Below are 16,606 nucleotides of genomic sequence, written 5' to 3'. Positions count from 1 at the left end.
GGTTTTCTAAATATTTAAAATATAAATCTGAAATTTGTGACGTGCAATTGTATTCAGCCCCCTGTAGTCTGATACTTTTGTCGGACTAATTTTAGCAGCAGTCTTTTGGGGTCTGTCTCTACCAGCTTTGCACATCTAGAGGCTGACATTTTGGCCCATTCTTCTTTGCACACTCACTCTCACTCAGTGAGATTGGATGGAGACGTCTGTAAACAGCAATTTTCAAGTCTTGCCACAAATTCTCAATGGGATTTAGTTCTGGACTGTGACTGGGCCATTCACACACATGAATACGCTTTGATGTAAACCATCCATTGTAGCTCTGGCAGTATGTTTAGGGTTGTTGTCCTGCTAGAAGGTAAACCTATGCCTCAGTCTCAAGTCTTTTGCAGCTTCTAACAGGTTTTCCTCAAGGATTGGCTTCTAACTCCATCCATCTGTCCATCAACTCTGACCACATTCCCTGTCCCTACTGAAAAAAAAGCATCCCCACCATGTTTGACAGTGGGGATGGTGTTTTCAGGTGATGTGCAGTGTTAGTTACTAATTTCTCACCCACATATTGAATCAGAAAGTATGCGAGCTATGACAGTGGCTATATTGGCAGTCATTCAAGTTTCCGGAAACATGCAGAAAAAAAGGCTTTTTTTTTTTTTTTTTTTATTTGCTAGAAATGCTCTAATATTTTTCCACATTGATTTTGCAGATAAATCAAGCGTAAGCAGGTTTAATATAATGCAGTGCAGCGCATCTTGGTATATTTAACATTTAATTTAATTACTAAGTTTGATACAACAATATTTTCCTGGTTGTCAAAAAAAGGGGCTGGCTTGGAATAACAAAACCAGGCTGGGGGATGCCATAAAATAATAATTTCTTACCTGGTAAATCACTTGCTGCTCCAGTACTGCCACTCCTCTGCTGCTCGCCATTCTTGGTTGATTACTGTGCTGCAGTCAATCACTGGCCTCAGCGGTCACACCCCTGTGATGCGATGATTGGCTGCAGCAGTCACATTAGCTGCACACTAAACTAAGACCCAGCAGTGGAGCACAAGCCATTTAACAGGTAAGTAATGCTTTTATTATTTTATCATATTCTCCCTCCTGGATTGGTCATTGTTGGTTGCCAATAACCCCTTTAGCGTAGCACAGGAATTGAAGTTGAAGCACATGTTGTTAGGGAGGACATGTGTAAGATGTGGATCCTGGGTAGGTAACAACAGCACTTAGAGGCCAAGTTGTAACACCACACATGTTCGAACCAAAATGGAGTTTAAAAAATCCCTGTAAAAGAAAGAACAATTGTTAGTATTCATATTAGAGTTAATGTATAAACATTGAAGGTTCTATTAACATCCGTGTTGGAGACGCCATGCAGATCCACCATCACAGAATCCATCATAGTTTACAGTAAAAGTAGCACAACATGCGGGAGTAGATGGATAAATGTTAGGGTTCATTCAGTCATCAGGGATTTTTCTTGAACGCAAAAAAACGGTCCGAATTTTAGAAATGTTTTTGAACAGAGTGTTATCAGAGTTTGGTCAGTGCTGTTTTTACCATCAAGGTTTGGTCAGAGTATCTTCAGTTTTTTTTCGAATGAAAAAAGAAAACTGATGGAGGTTTCTCAACCTTCTGCTGTCAAACAATTCGTGAAAGATGATCTGATCACTGCTGCTTTGCCCTTTAAAAGTTGCTGTCTATCACTGACAGCTGCATTTAAGTTGTGCCATTAAATCCATTTGGGCGCCCATCAGTACCCTACCACGCAATCGCCGGTTGCCGATGGATTACCATGGCATTCAGAAGCCTGATGAAGACACACGTCATCACCATCTTAGTACTCTTCTGGTTTGTTTTGTATGCTGAAGTATTCCAGTATAAGGAACAAGTGAGCAAGCATTCCCTATGGGGACTGCAAAAGTAAATTGGAATATAAAAAAAGATGATAATAAAAATTGACTCAACCCTATCAGTTAGAAATAAAAAAAACATATTTGGAATTGCCAGCCCTATAAAAATCTGACTTATTAAAATATAAAATCAGTTCAGAATTGTTTAAGTCACTAAAATAGTAAAAAAAAAAACCTCTAAATGTTTGGTATTCGCATCAGGGTACTGCGGAATTATGTAACCAGTTTATTTCTACTGCATAAAGAATACTGTCAAAGTGAGGCCCAAAAACCAAATAGTACAACTAAGGCCACGACCCCACTATCAGTATTTGGTCAGTATTCAGTCAGTATTTTTTCTCAGGAGTGGGAGTCAAAACCAGGAGTGGGTGATAAATGTAGAATTGGTGACTTTTTCTATTATACCTTTTCTCTGATTGTTCCTCATCTGGTTTTGGCTTCCACTCCTGAGAAAAGATACTGACCAAATACTGATAGTGGGGCCATGGGCTAATACTTACATTTTCTCCCCAATCTTCCCCCCAGCTGTTTTTTAAGATCCAATGAGGTTGTTTCTTATCTAGTAAAATAAAAAATACTATTCAGTTTGCATGTCACTTTAAATGTCTTATCTGGCTTATTGTAGGTGAGCCTCCTTGGCTAAAAGCAGCAAATTATCGAACCATGCTAATATCGCTAATGTCAATTCTTAAAACTGAATGCCAGAAAATTCTAAACATTATGCATATATAAAAAAAATTAGATCAAGCCGATGAACAATAGTTGTGAACTTTCTGATAAAAACATGTCGGTAAGGCGGAAGTAAAGGGCCACAGTTATTAAAGTCTTCTCCTATCATCCATAAAAGGTCCTTAGCCTCTTCGCGACCATAAAATATAAATATGTTATATGGGCGCTGGGGGTGTATGGCGTCTGCTCAGTAGCTGAGGTCGCTCCATACAAGTACCAGTTGTTTTGTTCAGTCTGCACCTGCTTCATACAGCAGCAAGAGGAGGCAGCTCTCATTGCTGCTGTTAATGCCGTGGTCAAATGCTGAAAGCGTTATTTCACTGGCACATTCACATGGCATGAAACCATTTCAGTACTTAACAGGCTGGGTTTCTTAGGACATTGTTATTACCGCTATATACACACATGGTCAAAATTGTTGGTACCCCTCGTTTAATGAAAGAAAAACCAACAATGGTCACATAAATGACTCAAATCTGACAAAAGTAATAATAAATTAAAAATCTATGAAAATGAACAATATGTGCCACTGTAGTCACAGGAACATCAAGCTGCTTGGAGATGGTCTTATATCCTTTACCTTTAACATGCTTGTCTATAATTTTCTTTCTAATCTCCTGAGACAACTCTTTCCTTTGCTTCCTCTGGTCCATGTTGAGTGTGGTACACACCATGTCACCAAACAGCACAGTGAGTATCTGTAGCCCTATATACAGGCCCGCTGACTGATTACAAGATTGTAGACACCTGTGATGCTAATTAGTGGACACAACTTGATTTAACATGTCCCTTTTGTCACATTATTTTCAGGGGTACCATCATTTCTGTCCAGACCTATTTCATGAGTTTAATTTTTTTTTAAATTCTGTAGAAGCAGAAAAGCAATGTCTGACTTTCATTTGTTCATTTTCATAGATTTTTAATTTATTATTACTTTTGTCAGATTCAAGTTATTTCTGTGACCATTGTGGGTTTTTCTTTCATTAAACGAGGGGTACCAACAATTTTGACCACTTGTGTGCCTGCAATACTATACTATAAAATTGCAGTATATAGTATAAACAATCACAACTTCCAGTGACCTGCTCCAAAAGACTCCTCAAGCAAGCTAGCTATAGGTGTGTCCGAAAACGCACATTCAGCTGAAATGTGTTGCGGCGAAGAGACCCACTGGCTGCCAGCACTGCAATATACACTGCCAGTCAATCAGAGGCCAGCTGCTGATGCCAGTGTGCCCTTCACTGACAGCGCATGGCTTTAACGTCATGTGCCTCCCTTGACTGGCACGGGAAGTCCACTGCCAGCCTCTGTGTCGTGAAAGTGGAGAAAGGTAAGAAAAATTGTTTATTTATTTTTAAAATGTGTTGGGGAAGAGCAGCAGCATCGGGGACATTGTACAAGGAAGGGACCAGGATGGCAGAACATTGTACCAGGAAGGGGTCCAGGATGGGGAACATTCCTTACTGGAAGGGGCTTAGGATGGGGGGGAACATTATACCAGTATGGGAGACATTATTACTGGAAGGGGCCCTGGATGGGGACATCATCATATGGGGGGTGAGCACATATGTCTTTTTAGGATCTAGAATGCTACAAGGCCTCATACATCTGACCAAAATGCAGGTGGGTTCCAAGGTCCAAATTTTGCGCCAGGGCCCATTGGACTCTAGTTACACCGCTGGCTAAGGAATTTTTCTCTTGTTACCACAACTGTATATTAATTGAGTTTTAATAATTATTTCTTCTTTTTTTTTTTTTTATGGAATTACTACATTTGCACTCCAGCCATCTATCATTTACTATAGTTTTACAATTTAGGCTAAGAATAAAAAGTCTCATAGCCATGAACTTTAGAATTGCTAACAATATATTTCCTCTTTAGCGCAAGATACTGCTACAAAAACATGGCATTTTTTCTAAAACAATGCTTTGTGCAAAATAATCCCTAACAGAAAAGAAATCAGTGATCAGGTAACTTGTTTAAAGCATGTTATGGACACCTCATATTCGGAACTACCGCAACTAGACATGAAATAGGTTTTATTATTACCTTTTAAATGATACCCCACTAGTAAAACTGCATGATTTACAGAGTTTGGCTCACATGATTTCTGTTCAATCACTCCTCCTATGTAATCCTGTATTAATTTAAAGAATAATTTATGATTAGATTAGTCATATCTACTGTAGAGTTCAATGATATTCACTTCTGTAGGGAAAAAACAACAACATTGACAAGCACTTCCCAGCAAAATAACCGTAAATAAATGTACAGCTTCAGATTGCTATGATACTGAGGTTTGTGGAAACGTTGAATATGTGAATTTTGAATTGCATTGCTGTTAAATAAATTGTATTTAAAAATTTGAGGTATGTAGAGCACATTTTGATCAAATTGTGTACACCCATTTGCATTTTGCTCGGAAATGCTTGTCAATTTTTCATTTCTTTCTGTGTACATTTGGTGAGTAGTGACAAAGCACTCTTACATCTCTACGATGCTGGACTCCTACCTGTCCTTTAAACCTGTAGGCCTAGGCCCAGCAGAAGTCAGACTATTATTGTATGATCTAATCTCAAGAGATTGGCTTGTGGGTTTATGCAAATTGATCAAAATATGTACCAAGAATCTCAAATGTATAGTTGCAGTCTATATTGCAGCTATGCTATTCAAAATTCAGTCTTCGATGTTTGAAGAACGTGGTCCAATCCATCCTCCAGTCTATCCTAAACTCTGCTGGTCGACTAATCCACCTGTCCCCCCGCTATTCCTCGGCCTCTCCCCTCTGTCACTCCCTTCACTGGCTCCCCATTACTCAGAGACTCCAGTTGAAGACCTTACCCATGGCATACAAAGCCATCCACAACCTGTCTCCTCCATACATCTGTGACCTCTCGATACTTACCTGCACGCAACCTCCGATCCTCACAAGATCTTCTTCTCTACTCCCCTCTTATCTCCTCTTCCCACAATCACATGCAAGATTTCTCCCATGCTTCCTCCTACTTTGGAACTCTCTACCCCAACATATCAGACTCTCGCCTACCGTGGAAACCTTCAAAAGGAACCTGAAGACCCACCTCTTCCTACAAGCCTACAACATGCAGTAACCACCACTCCACCATACCGCTGCACGACCACCACTACCCTCACCTACTGTATCCACACCCATCCCTTGTAGACTGTGAGCCCTCGCGGGCAGGGTCCTCGCTCCTCCGTACCAGTCGGTTACTTGTTTTGTTCAAGATTATTGTAATTGTTTTTATCATGTGTACCCCCTTTTTTCACATGTAAAGCGCCATAGAATAAATGGCGCTATAATAATAATAATCTCCTCTGTATTCCCATTGTACCTGTGAGTAAACCAATACTTACATGGGAGCTTGAGGTTCAATTGGATATTTTAAATGGTCACTAAACTTTTAGCCTAAATCAGCAGCTAGAGTGAATATAAGGAACTTTGCAACACATCTTATCAGTAAAAACATGCTTCTTTAACTTATCTCCACTTCCTCTCCTCATTCTCTTGAATCATACCATTGAAAAACAGCTTAAATTTTTCTTTGTTAACCCCTTCCTGACCAGGCTACTTTCTGTTTTTGCTTTTCCGTTTTATTCTCCCCTTCATCCGAGAGCCATAACATTTTTATTTATCTGTCAACATTGTGGTACTTTTTTTTTCTCCAGGACAAGGTGTAGTTTTGAATGATGCTATTCATTTTACCATACAATGTCTCCTTCTCTACTCCCCTCTTATCTCCTCTTCCCACAATCGCATACAAGATTTCTCCCGTGCATCCCCCCTACTCTGGAGCTCTCTACCCCAAATATCAGACTCTCGCCTACCATGGAGACCTTCAAAAGGAACCTGAAGACCCACCTCTTCCGACAAGCCTACAACCTGCAGTAACCATTGCTCCACCATACTGCTGCACGACCAGCTCTTCCCTCACCTACTGTATCCTCATTCATCCCTTGTAGATTGTGAGCCCTCGCGGGCAGGGTCCTCGCTCCTCCTTTACCAGTCGTCACGCTTTGTTAAAGATTTTTGTAATTGTTTTTATTATGTATACCCCTTTTTCACATGTAAAGCTCCATGGAATAAATGGCGCTATAATAATTGATAATAAATAATAATAATTTACATAATTAAAAGGAATAAAAAAAAATCTTGTGAGGCTCACAAAAAACGTGTGATCTGTTGCAACAAAAAATGCCTGGGGTAAGTCTATAAAATAGTGGTAACTTCAGCATGGCAGTACCAGCATTTGTTTGCTCAGGCTATGAGAAGTTTGCTTAGGGGTCCAGTTTGCAGTAGTTCCTTAGTGGTTGTGCTTAGGACGTACAGAATATGTTAGGGTATAATAAAGTCACGTTCCTGTGATAGCTATACACACATATACACCTGAAATACATAACAGTTGAGCCTTTTTCATGCTAGATAAACTAGTAAAATACAAAAAAAATAGAAGTATAATTCTTACAGTGCAGATTATAAGTTATTTATGGAGTAACTATGATAAGGGTTGCCTTACTTTTAAAGATAGGATTGATTAGGAAGGAGGAAGTTAAAGAGTATCTAAAAAATTAATGAACATCTACAAACTAGTAATTTTAATAAATATAGCTTATTAACAGAAATGTCCCTAAAGTCAGGCAAAAGGACCCAACTTTTAAATAGCTTTTTGAAGAGGTTCACTGTGGGGACATTATTAGTGTAATGGGGCCCCAATGCGGGAAATTGTTAAAGAATGGATGCCATTATTGACATAGGGGGGTCACAATGGGGAGATTATTATAGTACTAGATGGTGGCCCGATTCTAACGCATCGGATATTCTAGAATATGTATGCGGCCGACCGGGCGCGACTAATCAGCGAAGCAGTGTTTAACCCCTTAAGCCCCGCGGGTGGTTTGCACGTTAATGACCGGGCCAATTTTTACAATTCTGACCACTGTCACTTTATGAGGTAATTACTCTGGAACGCTTCAACGGATCCCCCTGATTCTGAGATTGTTTTTTCGTGACATATTGTACTTCATGATTGTGGAAAAATTTCTTCGATATCACTTGCGTTTATTTGTGAAAAAAACGGAAATTTGGCGAAAATTTTGAAAATTTTGCAATTTTCAAAATTTTAATTTTTAAGCCCTGAAAACAGAGCGATATGTCACACAAAAGAGTTAATAAATAACATTTCCCACATGTCTACTTTACATCGGCACAATTCTGGAACCAAATTTTTTTTTGTTAGGGAGCTATAAGGGTTAAAAGTTGACCAGCGATTTCTCATTTTTCCAACAAAATTTACAAAACCATTTTTTTAGGGACCACATCACATTTGAAGTCACTTGGAGAGGTCTTTTTGACAGAAAATACCCAAAAGTGACACCATTCTAAAAACTGCACCCCTCAAGGTGCTCAAAACCACATTCAAGAACTTTATTAACCCTTCAGGTGCTTCACAGGAATTTTTTGAATGTGGAAGAAAAAAATGAACATTTAACTTTTTTCACAATAATGTTACTTTAGACCCAATTTTTTTTATTTTCACAGGGGTAACAAGAAAAAATGGACCCCAAAATTTGTTGTGCAATTTCCCCTGGGCACACAGATACCCAATATTTGGGGAAAAAACACTGTTTGGGCGCACGGCAGGGCTCGGAAGGGAAGGAGCGCCATTTGACTTTTTGATTGTAAAATTTGCTTGAATAATTAGCGGACGCCATGTTGTGTTTGGAGAGCCCCTGTGTGCCCAAACTTTGGAGCTCCCCCACAAGTGACCCCATTTTGGAAACTAGACCCCCCAAGGCACCTTTATAGATGCATAGTGAGCACTTGGAACCCCCAGGTGCTTCACAAATTGATTCGTAAAAATGAAAAAGTGAAAAGAAAACCACTTTTTCATTTTTATGAATCAATTTGTGAAACACCTGGGGTTCCAAGTGCTCACTATGCATCTAGATAGGTGCCTTGGGGGGTCTAGTTTCCAAAATGGGGTCACTTGTGGGGGAGCTCCAATGTTTGGGCACACAGGGACTCTCCAAATGCAACATGATATCCGCTAACAAATTGTCGGCTCAATTTGTTAGCGGATATCATGTTGCATTTGGAGAGTCCCTGTGTGCCCAAACATTGGAGCTCCCCCACAAGTGACCCCATTTTGGAAACTAGACCCCCCAAGGCACCTATCTAGATTCATAGTGAGCACTTGGAACCCCAGGTGCTTCACAAATTGATTCATAAAAATGAAAAAGTGTTTTTTTTTTTTCACTTTTTCATTTTTACGAATCAATTTGTGAAGCACCTGGGGGTTCCAAGTGCTCACTATGCATCTAGATAGGTGCCTTGGGGGGTCTAGTTTCCAAAATGGGGTCACTTGTGGGGGAGCTCCAATGTTTGGGCACACAGGGGCTCTCCAAACGCAACATGGCGTCCGCTAACAATTTGAGCCGATTTTCCATTCAATTTGTTAGCGGACACCATGTCGCGTTTGGAGAGCCCGTGATGTGCCTAAACAGTGGAGCTCCCCCACAAGTGTCCCCATTTTGGAAACTATACCCCTCAAGGATTTTATTAAGGTGTATAGTGAACATTTTGAACCCAGAGGTACGGCACAGAATTTGTTTACATTAGGTCCTCATATTGAATAAGTTGTCATTATTCTTGAGCGCAAGTGCTCGCTACTTGAGTTTGCATCGGGTACTCAGGTATGCACCATGTACAGCGTGTGCTCGAGTGACATGCTCGAGTCCCTGCTCCACATGTTTCACGGTTATTAGACACCCAAAAAAAAACATGCGGGGATCGCTCGTGCATGGCAGGCAATCCCCGTAAAGTTTTTTGGCCGCGAAGCATATGGGGCAGAGACTCGAGCATGTCACTCAAATACCCACGATACTCAATGCATACCAGAGCACCCGATGCAAACTCAAGTAGCGAGCACTTGCTCTCAACACTAGTCGCCATATCGTCATCTTTTTTTCTTACTTTTGAAAAAAAAACCAACCCCAGCCCTAACCCTAGCACAACCCTAGCCCTAGCACAACCCTAGCCCTAGCACAACCCTAGCCCCAGCACAACCCTAGCCCCAGCACAACGCTAGCCCCAGCACAACCCTAGCCCCAGCACAACCCTAGCCCCAAACCCAGCCCTAACCCTAGCCCAATCCTAACCCAAGAGTTTATTTTTGACGCCGTTCCTTGTGCGGCATAAGTGATTAGACGACTTTATTCTTCAGGTCGGTGTGATTACAGCAATGCCAGAATCATATGGGGTTTTTATGACTGACAGCTGTCACACACTAAAAGACGCATTTTTTGTAAAATCTAGTTTTTGCATCGCCATATTTTGAGAGCTATAATTTTTCCAGATTTTGGCAGACAGTCATGTGACGGCTCGTTTTTTGCGGGATGACTTGACGTTGTTATTGGTGCCATTTTCAGGCACGTGACATTTTTTGATCGCTTTCTATTCCGATTTTTGGGAGGCAGAATAAACAAAAAACAACAATTCAGGAATTGTTTTTTTTTTTTTTTCTTATTCTGTTCCGCGTGTGGTAAAATTGATGAGGTAGCTTTATTCTTCGGGTCAGTACGTTTACAGCGGTACCACATTTGTATCATTTTTCTATGTTTTGGCGCTTATACACAATAAAAGCTATTTTATAGAAAAAAATATTTTTTAGCATCGCTTTATTCTGAGAGCTATAACTTTTTTATTTTTCGGCTGATGGAGCTGTATGGCAGCTTGTTTTTTGCGGGACGAGATGACGTTTTCAGCGGTATCATTTTTATTTATATGCGTCTTTTTGATCGCGTGTTATTCCACTTTTTGTTTGGCGGTATGGTGATAAAGCATTGTTTTTTGCTTCGTTTTTTTTTTTTTTTTTTACCGTGTTCACTGAAGGGGTTAACTAGTGGGACCGTTTTATAGGTCGGGTTGTTCCGGACGCGGCGATACCAAATATGTGTACTTTTATTGTTTGTTGTTTTTTTTTTTTATAATAATATTTATTGATGGGTACATTATATTTTTTATTTTTAGTGTATTATTTTTTTTATTTTTTTATAATATTTTTGCACCTTTTTTTTTTTTTTCCTCTTTCACACAGTTTATACACTTTATTACTTTGTCCCACTCTGGGACTTTCACTTTTTTTTTTCTGATCGCCTGCATGGCACGGGAATGAAGCTGTTAGAACCTTGCTCTTAGGTTTTTTTTCCTTTGCTGGTCACATGACCTTGTTGGCCTATTTAATCTTGCTCCGCCCTTCTGGCTTTGCTGGACTTCATTGTATATCTACTTTCTAGCTAGCCTGTGCTCTGTGTCTTGCTCTGTTAGTTTGCTTGGTCTACTGACCTCTATGTTCTATATATTTTGTTTGTTCGTCTGTCTGCTACTATTTCTGTTAGGAGGTGTCCCATATTCCTCCCAGTCCTTAGTACTTGTAGGGATTCCTTCCCCACATCTATAGGTCTCCGTACAGACTAGCTTAGGACTTTAGCAGGTCTGATCGCAGGATCAGGTCCCCTGTTACATCGTAGGGATTCAGCTGAGTTCTATCGTAGGGACAGATCTCCTCTCTTTCCTTAGCTCTGGTAGCAGAACATAACAGTAAGTCCAGCCTGCAAATTCTCTAAGGAAAGATTTTTCTGTTCCATCATGGTGTCGGTTCAGGATTTGGCTCATCGCCTGCAGGGACTCTCTCTGGAGGTGGCCGAGCTCCGTCAGCACGTGAGTAACTGTCCTGGAGCACATTTCTTGGAGCCTAAGGTATGTTTGCCGGATTTATTTTTTGGTGAACACCGAGAATTTTTTTCATTTAAAAATGCTTGCTTATTGTATTTTCGTTTGAGACCTAAGTCCTCTGGGGATGAATCCCAGCGCGTAGGGTTCATAATGTCACTTTTGCGCAAAGAGCCTCAGGAGTGGGCCTTTTCTTTGCAACCTAGTGATACATGCTTCAGATCAGTGGATAGTTTTTTTTCTGCTTTGGGACTATTATATGATGATCCTGACCGTGTCGCATCAGCTGAGACTGAGTTGAGACGTTTAAAACAGGGATCAGGTAATGTGGAAAAATATTGTACTCATTTCCGTCGTTGGTCTACTCAAACGGGGTGGAACGATTCTGCTCTGAAAAGTCTATTTCTTGCTGGGCTCAGTGAAAGGGTTAAAGACCTGCTAATTGCTTATCCTACACCTGAAGATTTGCAACAGGCTATGCAATTAGCTATACGGGTGGATAGAAGACTGCGTGCAAGGGTTAATGAGAGCAAATCCTCTGCTATGTCAGTTTCTGGTTATGAGAATGTGTGTACTAACAGTGGTGAACCGATGGAGATTGGATCGGTGGCACCTCGCTCTCAAGAAAAAGACCGTCGATTTTCTGAAGGCTTGTGTTTCTATTGCGGAAAATCTGGTCATTTGATTAAAGGCTGTGAGCTTCGTATGAAGAAAGAAAAAAAAAAGGTCAGTCATGCCCGTATTGCCTGTTTAAATTCCAAGGGTATATTTTTAGCGGCTTCCACGATTGCTCAGAAAAAATTAATGGAATTTCGGGTGTTTGTTGATTGCGGGTCTACTCTGAATGTAATTGATGGGGGATTCGTGGAAAGACTCAATTTAAAACCTGAACCTTTATCATCCCCCATTGCTGTGGTTTCTGTGGATGGTTCCCCTTTGAAGAATATTACTCTCAAGGTCTGTGAATTTCCTCTCACTATTAATGGTGTTCACCATGAGAAATTGGATTTGGTAGTGTTGAATAACTTGCCTTCTCCAGTAATATTGGGATTGCCCTGGTTAAAATTTCACAATCCTGTACTGGATTGGTCTACCAGTGAAATTAAATCCTGGAGCCATAAATGTTATGACAAGTGTTGTAACGGGCGTATTGCAGCTTTGGATAGGGGAGAATTGCCTGTTCCTATTCAGGATTTTTGGAGAGTTTTTTCTGAGAAGGAATCGCAGGTTTTGCCTCCCCATAGAGACTATGATTGTTCTATTGAATTTGTCCCTGGAGCGACTCTTCCTAAAAGTCGTTTATTTAACCTTACTATTCCTGAGAGGAAGGCTTTGGAGGAATACATACAGACAAGTTTGGCCGCCGGTCACATTAGGCCCTCTAAGTCTCCTGTGGCGGTTGGATTTTTTTTTGTAAAAAAAAAGGACGGCGGTTTACGTCCTTGTCTGGATTTTCGTGAGATTAACAAAATTACTGTACGCAATCCTTACCCACTGCCATTGATTCCTGATCTGTTTAACCAGTTAATGGGGGCCAAGTGGTTCTCTAAAATTGACCTTAAGGGGGCATACAATCTGTTGCGCATGAAGGAGGGTGACGAATGGAAGACTGCTTTTAACACTCCTGTGGGTCATTTTGAGAATCTGGTTATGCCTTTTGGTCTTACTAATGCTCCTGCATTTTTTCAGAATCTGATTAATGACATCCTTAGACCTTTGATCGGTAAAAATGTGGTTGTGTATTTGGATGACATTTTGATTTATTCGCCGGATCTGGAGTCTCATTGGCGGAGCGTGCGTGAGGTATTACAGTTATTAATGGACAATTCGCTTTTTGCTAAGCTGGAGAAATGTGAGTTCGCTGTACAGAGAATTAGTTTTTTGGGCTACATTATCTCCAGCAAAGGTTTTGAGATGGATCCGGTTAAGGTTCAGGCTGTGCAGGAATGGCCTAGGCCTATTGGTTTGAAATCGATACAGAGGTTTTTGGGTTTCGCCAATTACTACAGAAAATTCATAAAAAAATTTTCTAGTATTGTCAAACCTCTGACTGATCTCACCAGGAAAGGTGCTGATGCGGTTCAGTGGTCTTCTGAGGCCATTGAAGCTTTTGTGTATCTCAAGGAGAGGTTCACCTCTGCTCCCATCCTTATGCAGCCTGATGTTACTAGGCCGTTTTTGGTTGAGGTTGATGCTTCCTCTGTGGGGGTTGGCGCAGTATTGTCTCAGGATAACGGGGATGGATTACATCCCTGTGCCTTTTTTTCAAAAAATTTTTTGGAGACTGAACTGAATTACGATATTGGTAATCGGGAATTATTGGCTATTAAACTCGCATTTGAACACTGGCGCCACTTCTTGGAAGGTGCGGAATTTCCCGTTCAGGTTCTTACGGATCATAAAAATCTGATATATCTTGATGCTGCCAAGCGCCTGAATGCCCGTCAGGCTAGGTGGGCACTGTTTTTCTCGCGGTTTAATTTCGCCGTTACTTACATCCCTGGTACTAAGAATGTTAAGGCGGATGCCTTGTCTCGCAGTTTTTCTCCCATAGTCGGTGCTGAGAAAGAGGAGAACATTTTACAAGAAGGTGTTGTGATAGCTGCTTTGGACTCCGTTTTGGAAAATGAGATTCTTAAAGCACAGGAGAATGCCCCTTCTAACACTCCTCATGGGAGGTTGTTTGTGCCTGGGACCTTTAGGAGAGATTTGTTTGTTGAGTGTCACGAATCTCGGTTGGCAGGTCATCCCGGAATCTCTGAGACCAAGAGACTGGTGGGTCGCAGTTTTTGGTGGCCTGGATGGCAGAAGGAAGTCATTAAGTGGGTGCGTCAATGTACTATATGTGCTAGATCTAAGTCCTCACATACTCCTGCTGCGGGGTTGCTTTGTCCTTTGGAGGTTCCCAGTGCTCCTTGGACACATTTGGCTATGGACTTTATAACTGACCTTCCCCCCTCTGAGGGTTTTACTGTCATCTGGGTGGTCGTGGACCGTTTTAGCAAGATGTGTCACTTGGTTCCTTTCGTCAAACTGCCCTGCGCTAAAATTCTCGCTAAGGCCTTTGTCAAGGAAATTGTCAGACTTCATGGCGTTCCTACTGACATTGTTTCTGATAGGGGTCCTCAGTTCGTGGCTCGTTTTTGGCGTGCCTTTTGTGATAGGTTGGGAGTTCATTTGTCGTTCTCGTCCGGATATCATCCTGAATCTAATGGCCAGACAGAAAGGAAAAACCAGGATGTTGAGCAGTTCTTGCGTTGTTTTGTGGCAGACAATCAAGAGGGGTGGTCTGAGTTTCTGCCACTTGCTGAATTTGCTCTGAACAATCATACATCTTCTTCTGCTGGTTGTTCGCCTTTTTTTTGTTGTTCTGGGAGACATCCGTCGTTTGGGTCGTTCTCCAAGTTGGGATCTGCCGTGCCTGAGGAGGAGAATTTTTCCGGTGATTTGGAGAGAGTTTGGACGGATGTGCGTGGTAATCTTCAGGAGGCCAACAGAAAATCTAAAGACTACTTTGATAGGAAACGACAGGAGGTTTTGTTCGCTGTTGGTGACATGGTTTGGTTGTCCTCTAGGAATCTGCGGTTGAGGATTCCTTCAAAGAAATTGGGTCCCAAGTTTGTAGGGCCCTTTAAGGTGCTTCAGGTTGTTAACCAATCTGCTGTTAGGTTGGAGGTTCCTACCTCCTGGAGAATTAATCCGGTATTTCATGTCTCTCTGTTGAAAAAAGCTGTTGTATCGGATTGTGACGCCTCTGCCTCTGTTCCTCCGGTGGCGGAGGACGGGGAATATGAAATTTCTCGCATCCTTAACTCTAGACGGTATAGAGGTAGTTTGCAGTATCTTGTGGCCTGGAAAGGTTTCGGTCCCGAGGATAACTCTTGGGTGAGGTCGGATGATGTTTCCGCGTCCAGACTTATCAGAGCGTTTCACAGGAGATTTCCTGATAAGCCTGGTCCTAGGGGATCCGGAGGATCCTCTTAGAAGGGGGGGTACTGTTAGAACCTTGCTCTTAGGTTTTTTTTCCTTTGCTGGTCACATGACCTTGTTGGCCTATTTAATCCTGCTCCGCCCTTCTGGCTTTGCTGGACTTCATTGTATATCTACTTTCTAGCTAGCCTGTGCTCTGTGTCTTGCTCTGTTAGTTTGCTTGGTCTACTGACCTCTATGTTCTATATATTTTGTTTGTTCGTCTGTCTGCTACTATTTCTGTTAGGAGGTGTCCCATATTCCTCCCAGTCCTTAGTACTTGTAGGGATTCCTTCCCCACATCTATAGGTCTCCGTACAGACTAGCTTAGGACTTTAGCAGGTCTCATCGCAGGATCAGGTCCCCTGTTACATCGTAGGGATTCAGCTGAGTTCTATCGTAGGGACAGATCTCCTCTCTTTCCTTAGCTCTGGTAGCAGAACATAACAGAAGCACCATCCCTATGCCATGAAGGCTGTCAGAAGTGCACAGTGTGAAGATTGCTTGGAGATGCACTGCGCATGCCCAAGCAATCTTCCTGCTATCTGGTGACCCGGATGTTGTCATGACGACATCGGGTCGTCATGGCAACACCCGGGAAGCCTTTGCAGACTGCGCTGGAAGCCGAAAGAGGAGGTGAGTATCGCCGATCACCTCCCCTTGCCCCCGCAATGCCGCGATCGACTTCGATCGACTTCGATCGCAGCATCGCGGGGGTTAATGTGCTGGGAGCGGTGCAGGACCGCTCCCTGCACATAGTACCGGGTGTCAGCTGTGACAATCAGCTGACACCCGGCGGCGATCGCGCCCGCACAGCCTGTGTGCGCGCGCGATCGCCATGACGTACTAATACGGGTCTGGCTCTTAAGTCCCAGGGCACAGACGCGTATTAGTACGTCAGATGTTATTAAGGGGTTAAATGGGTTGTGCACTACTTTAAATTAACCCCCCAATGTATCCCCCCCGGGGCCCCTAATTAATTTTGTAATTACGTCATGTTGTCAATTCTGCTTGTGACAACATTGCTGACCACGCACAGCCAGCACGTAATTCCCCCGGCTGCAGCCAGCTCTTGCTTCCGCTTACATCACGACTATTTGCGGCTGCAGCCAGGGGTCTCCTGTTCCACCTACCACGGTGAATGATGGGCTGTGGGCGGGGTTATCCCCCATCGTGTCACACCCAGCATCCACCGCGCGCTCTGTCAATGAATGCGCGTGCGTTGGTCAGCGATGTTGTCACA

General features: G+C 42.1%; 1 protein-coding gene across 1 annotated transcript in view; it reads right to left on the bottom strand.

Annotated features, from left to right (window-relative positions):
- Positions 1–703: 703 nt before the first annotated feature.
- The window catches only part of LOC141174547 (cathepsin W-like), a 33,550-nt gene continuing 17,647 nt past the window's right edge, over positions 704–16,606 (bottom strand). Inside the window, exons 9-11 of the mRNA XM_073659483.1 lie at positions 4,695–4,782; positions 2,416–2,474; positions 704–1,286 (exon numbers count right to left, since the gene is read on the bottom strand). Of these exons, the coding sequence (XP_073515584.1) occupies positions 1,179–1,286; positions 2,416–2,474; positions 4,695–4,782 (255 nt within the window). The 3' untranslated portion in view covers positions 704–1,178. The remainder of the gene's footprint in view (positions 1,287–2,415; positions 2,475–4,694; positions 4,783–16,606) is intronic.

Source organism: Phyllobates terribilis, unplaced genomic scaffold (assembly GCF_046119375.1).
Source record: "Phyllobates terribilis strain yellow unplaced genomic scaffold, ASM4611937v1 Scaffold_13__5_contigs__length_258822181, whole genome shotgun sequence".
NCBI lineage: Eukaryota > Metazoa > Chordata > Amphibia > Anura > Dendrobatidae > Phyllobates > Phyllobates terribilis.
Note: the sequence above shows the minus strand (reverse complement) of the source record. Positions and strands in the feature narration are given on the sequence as shown.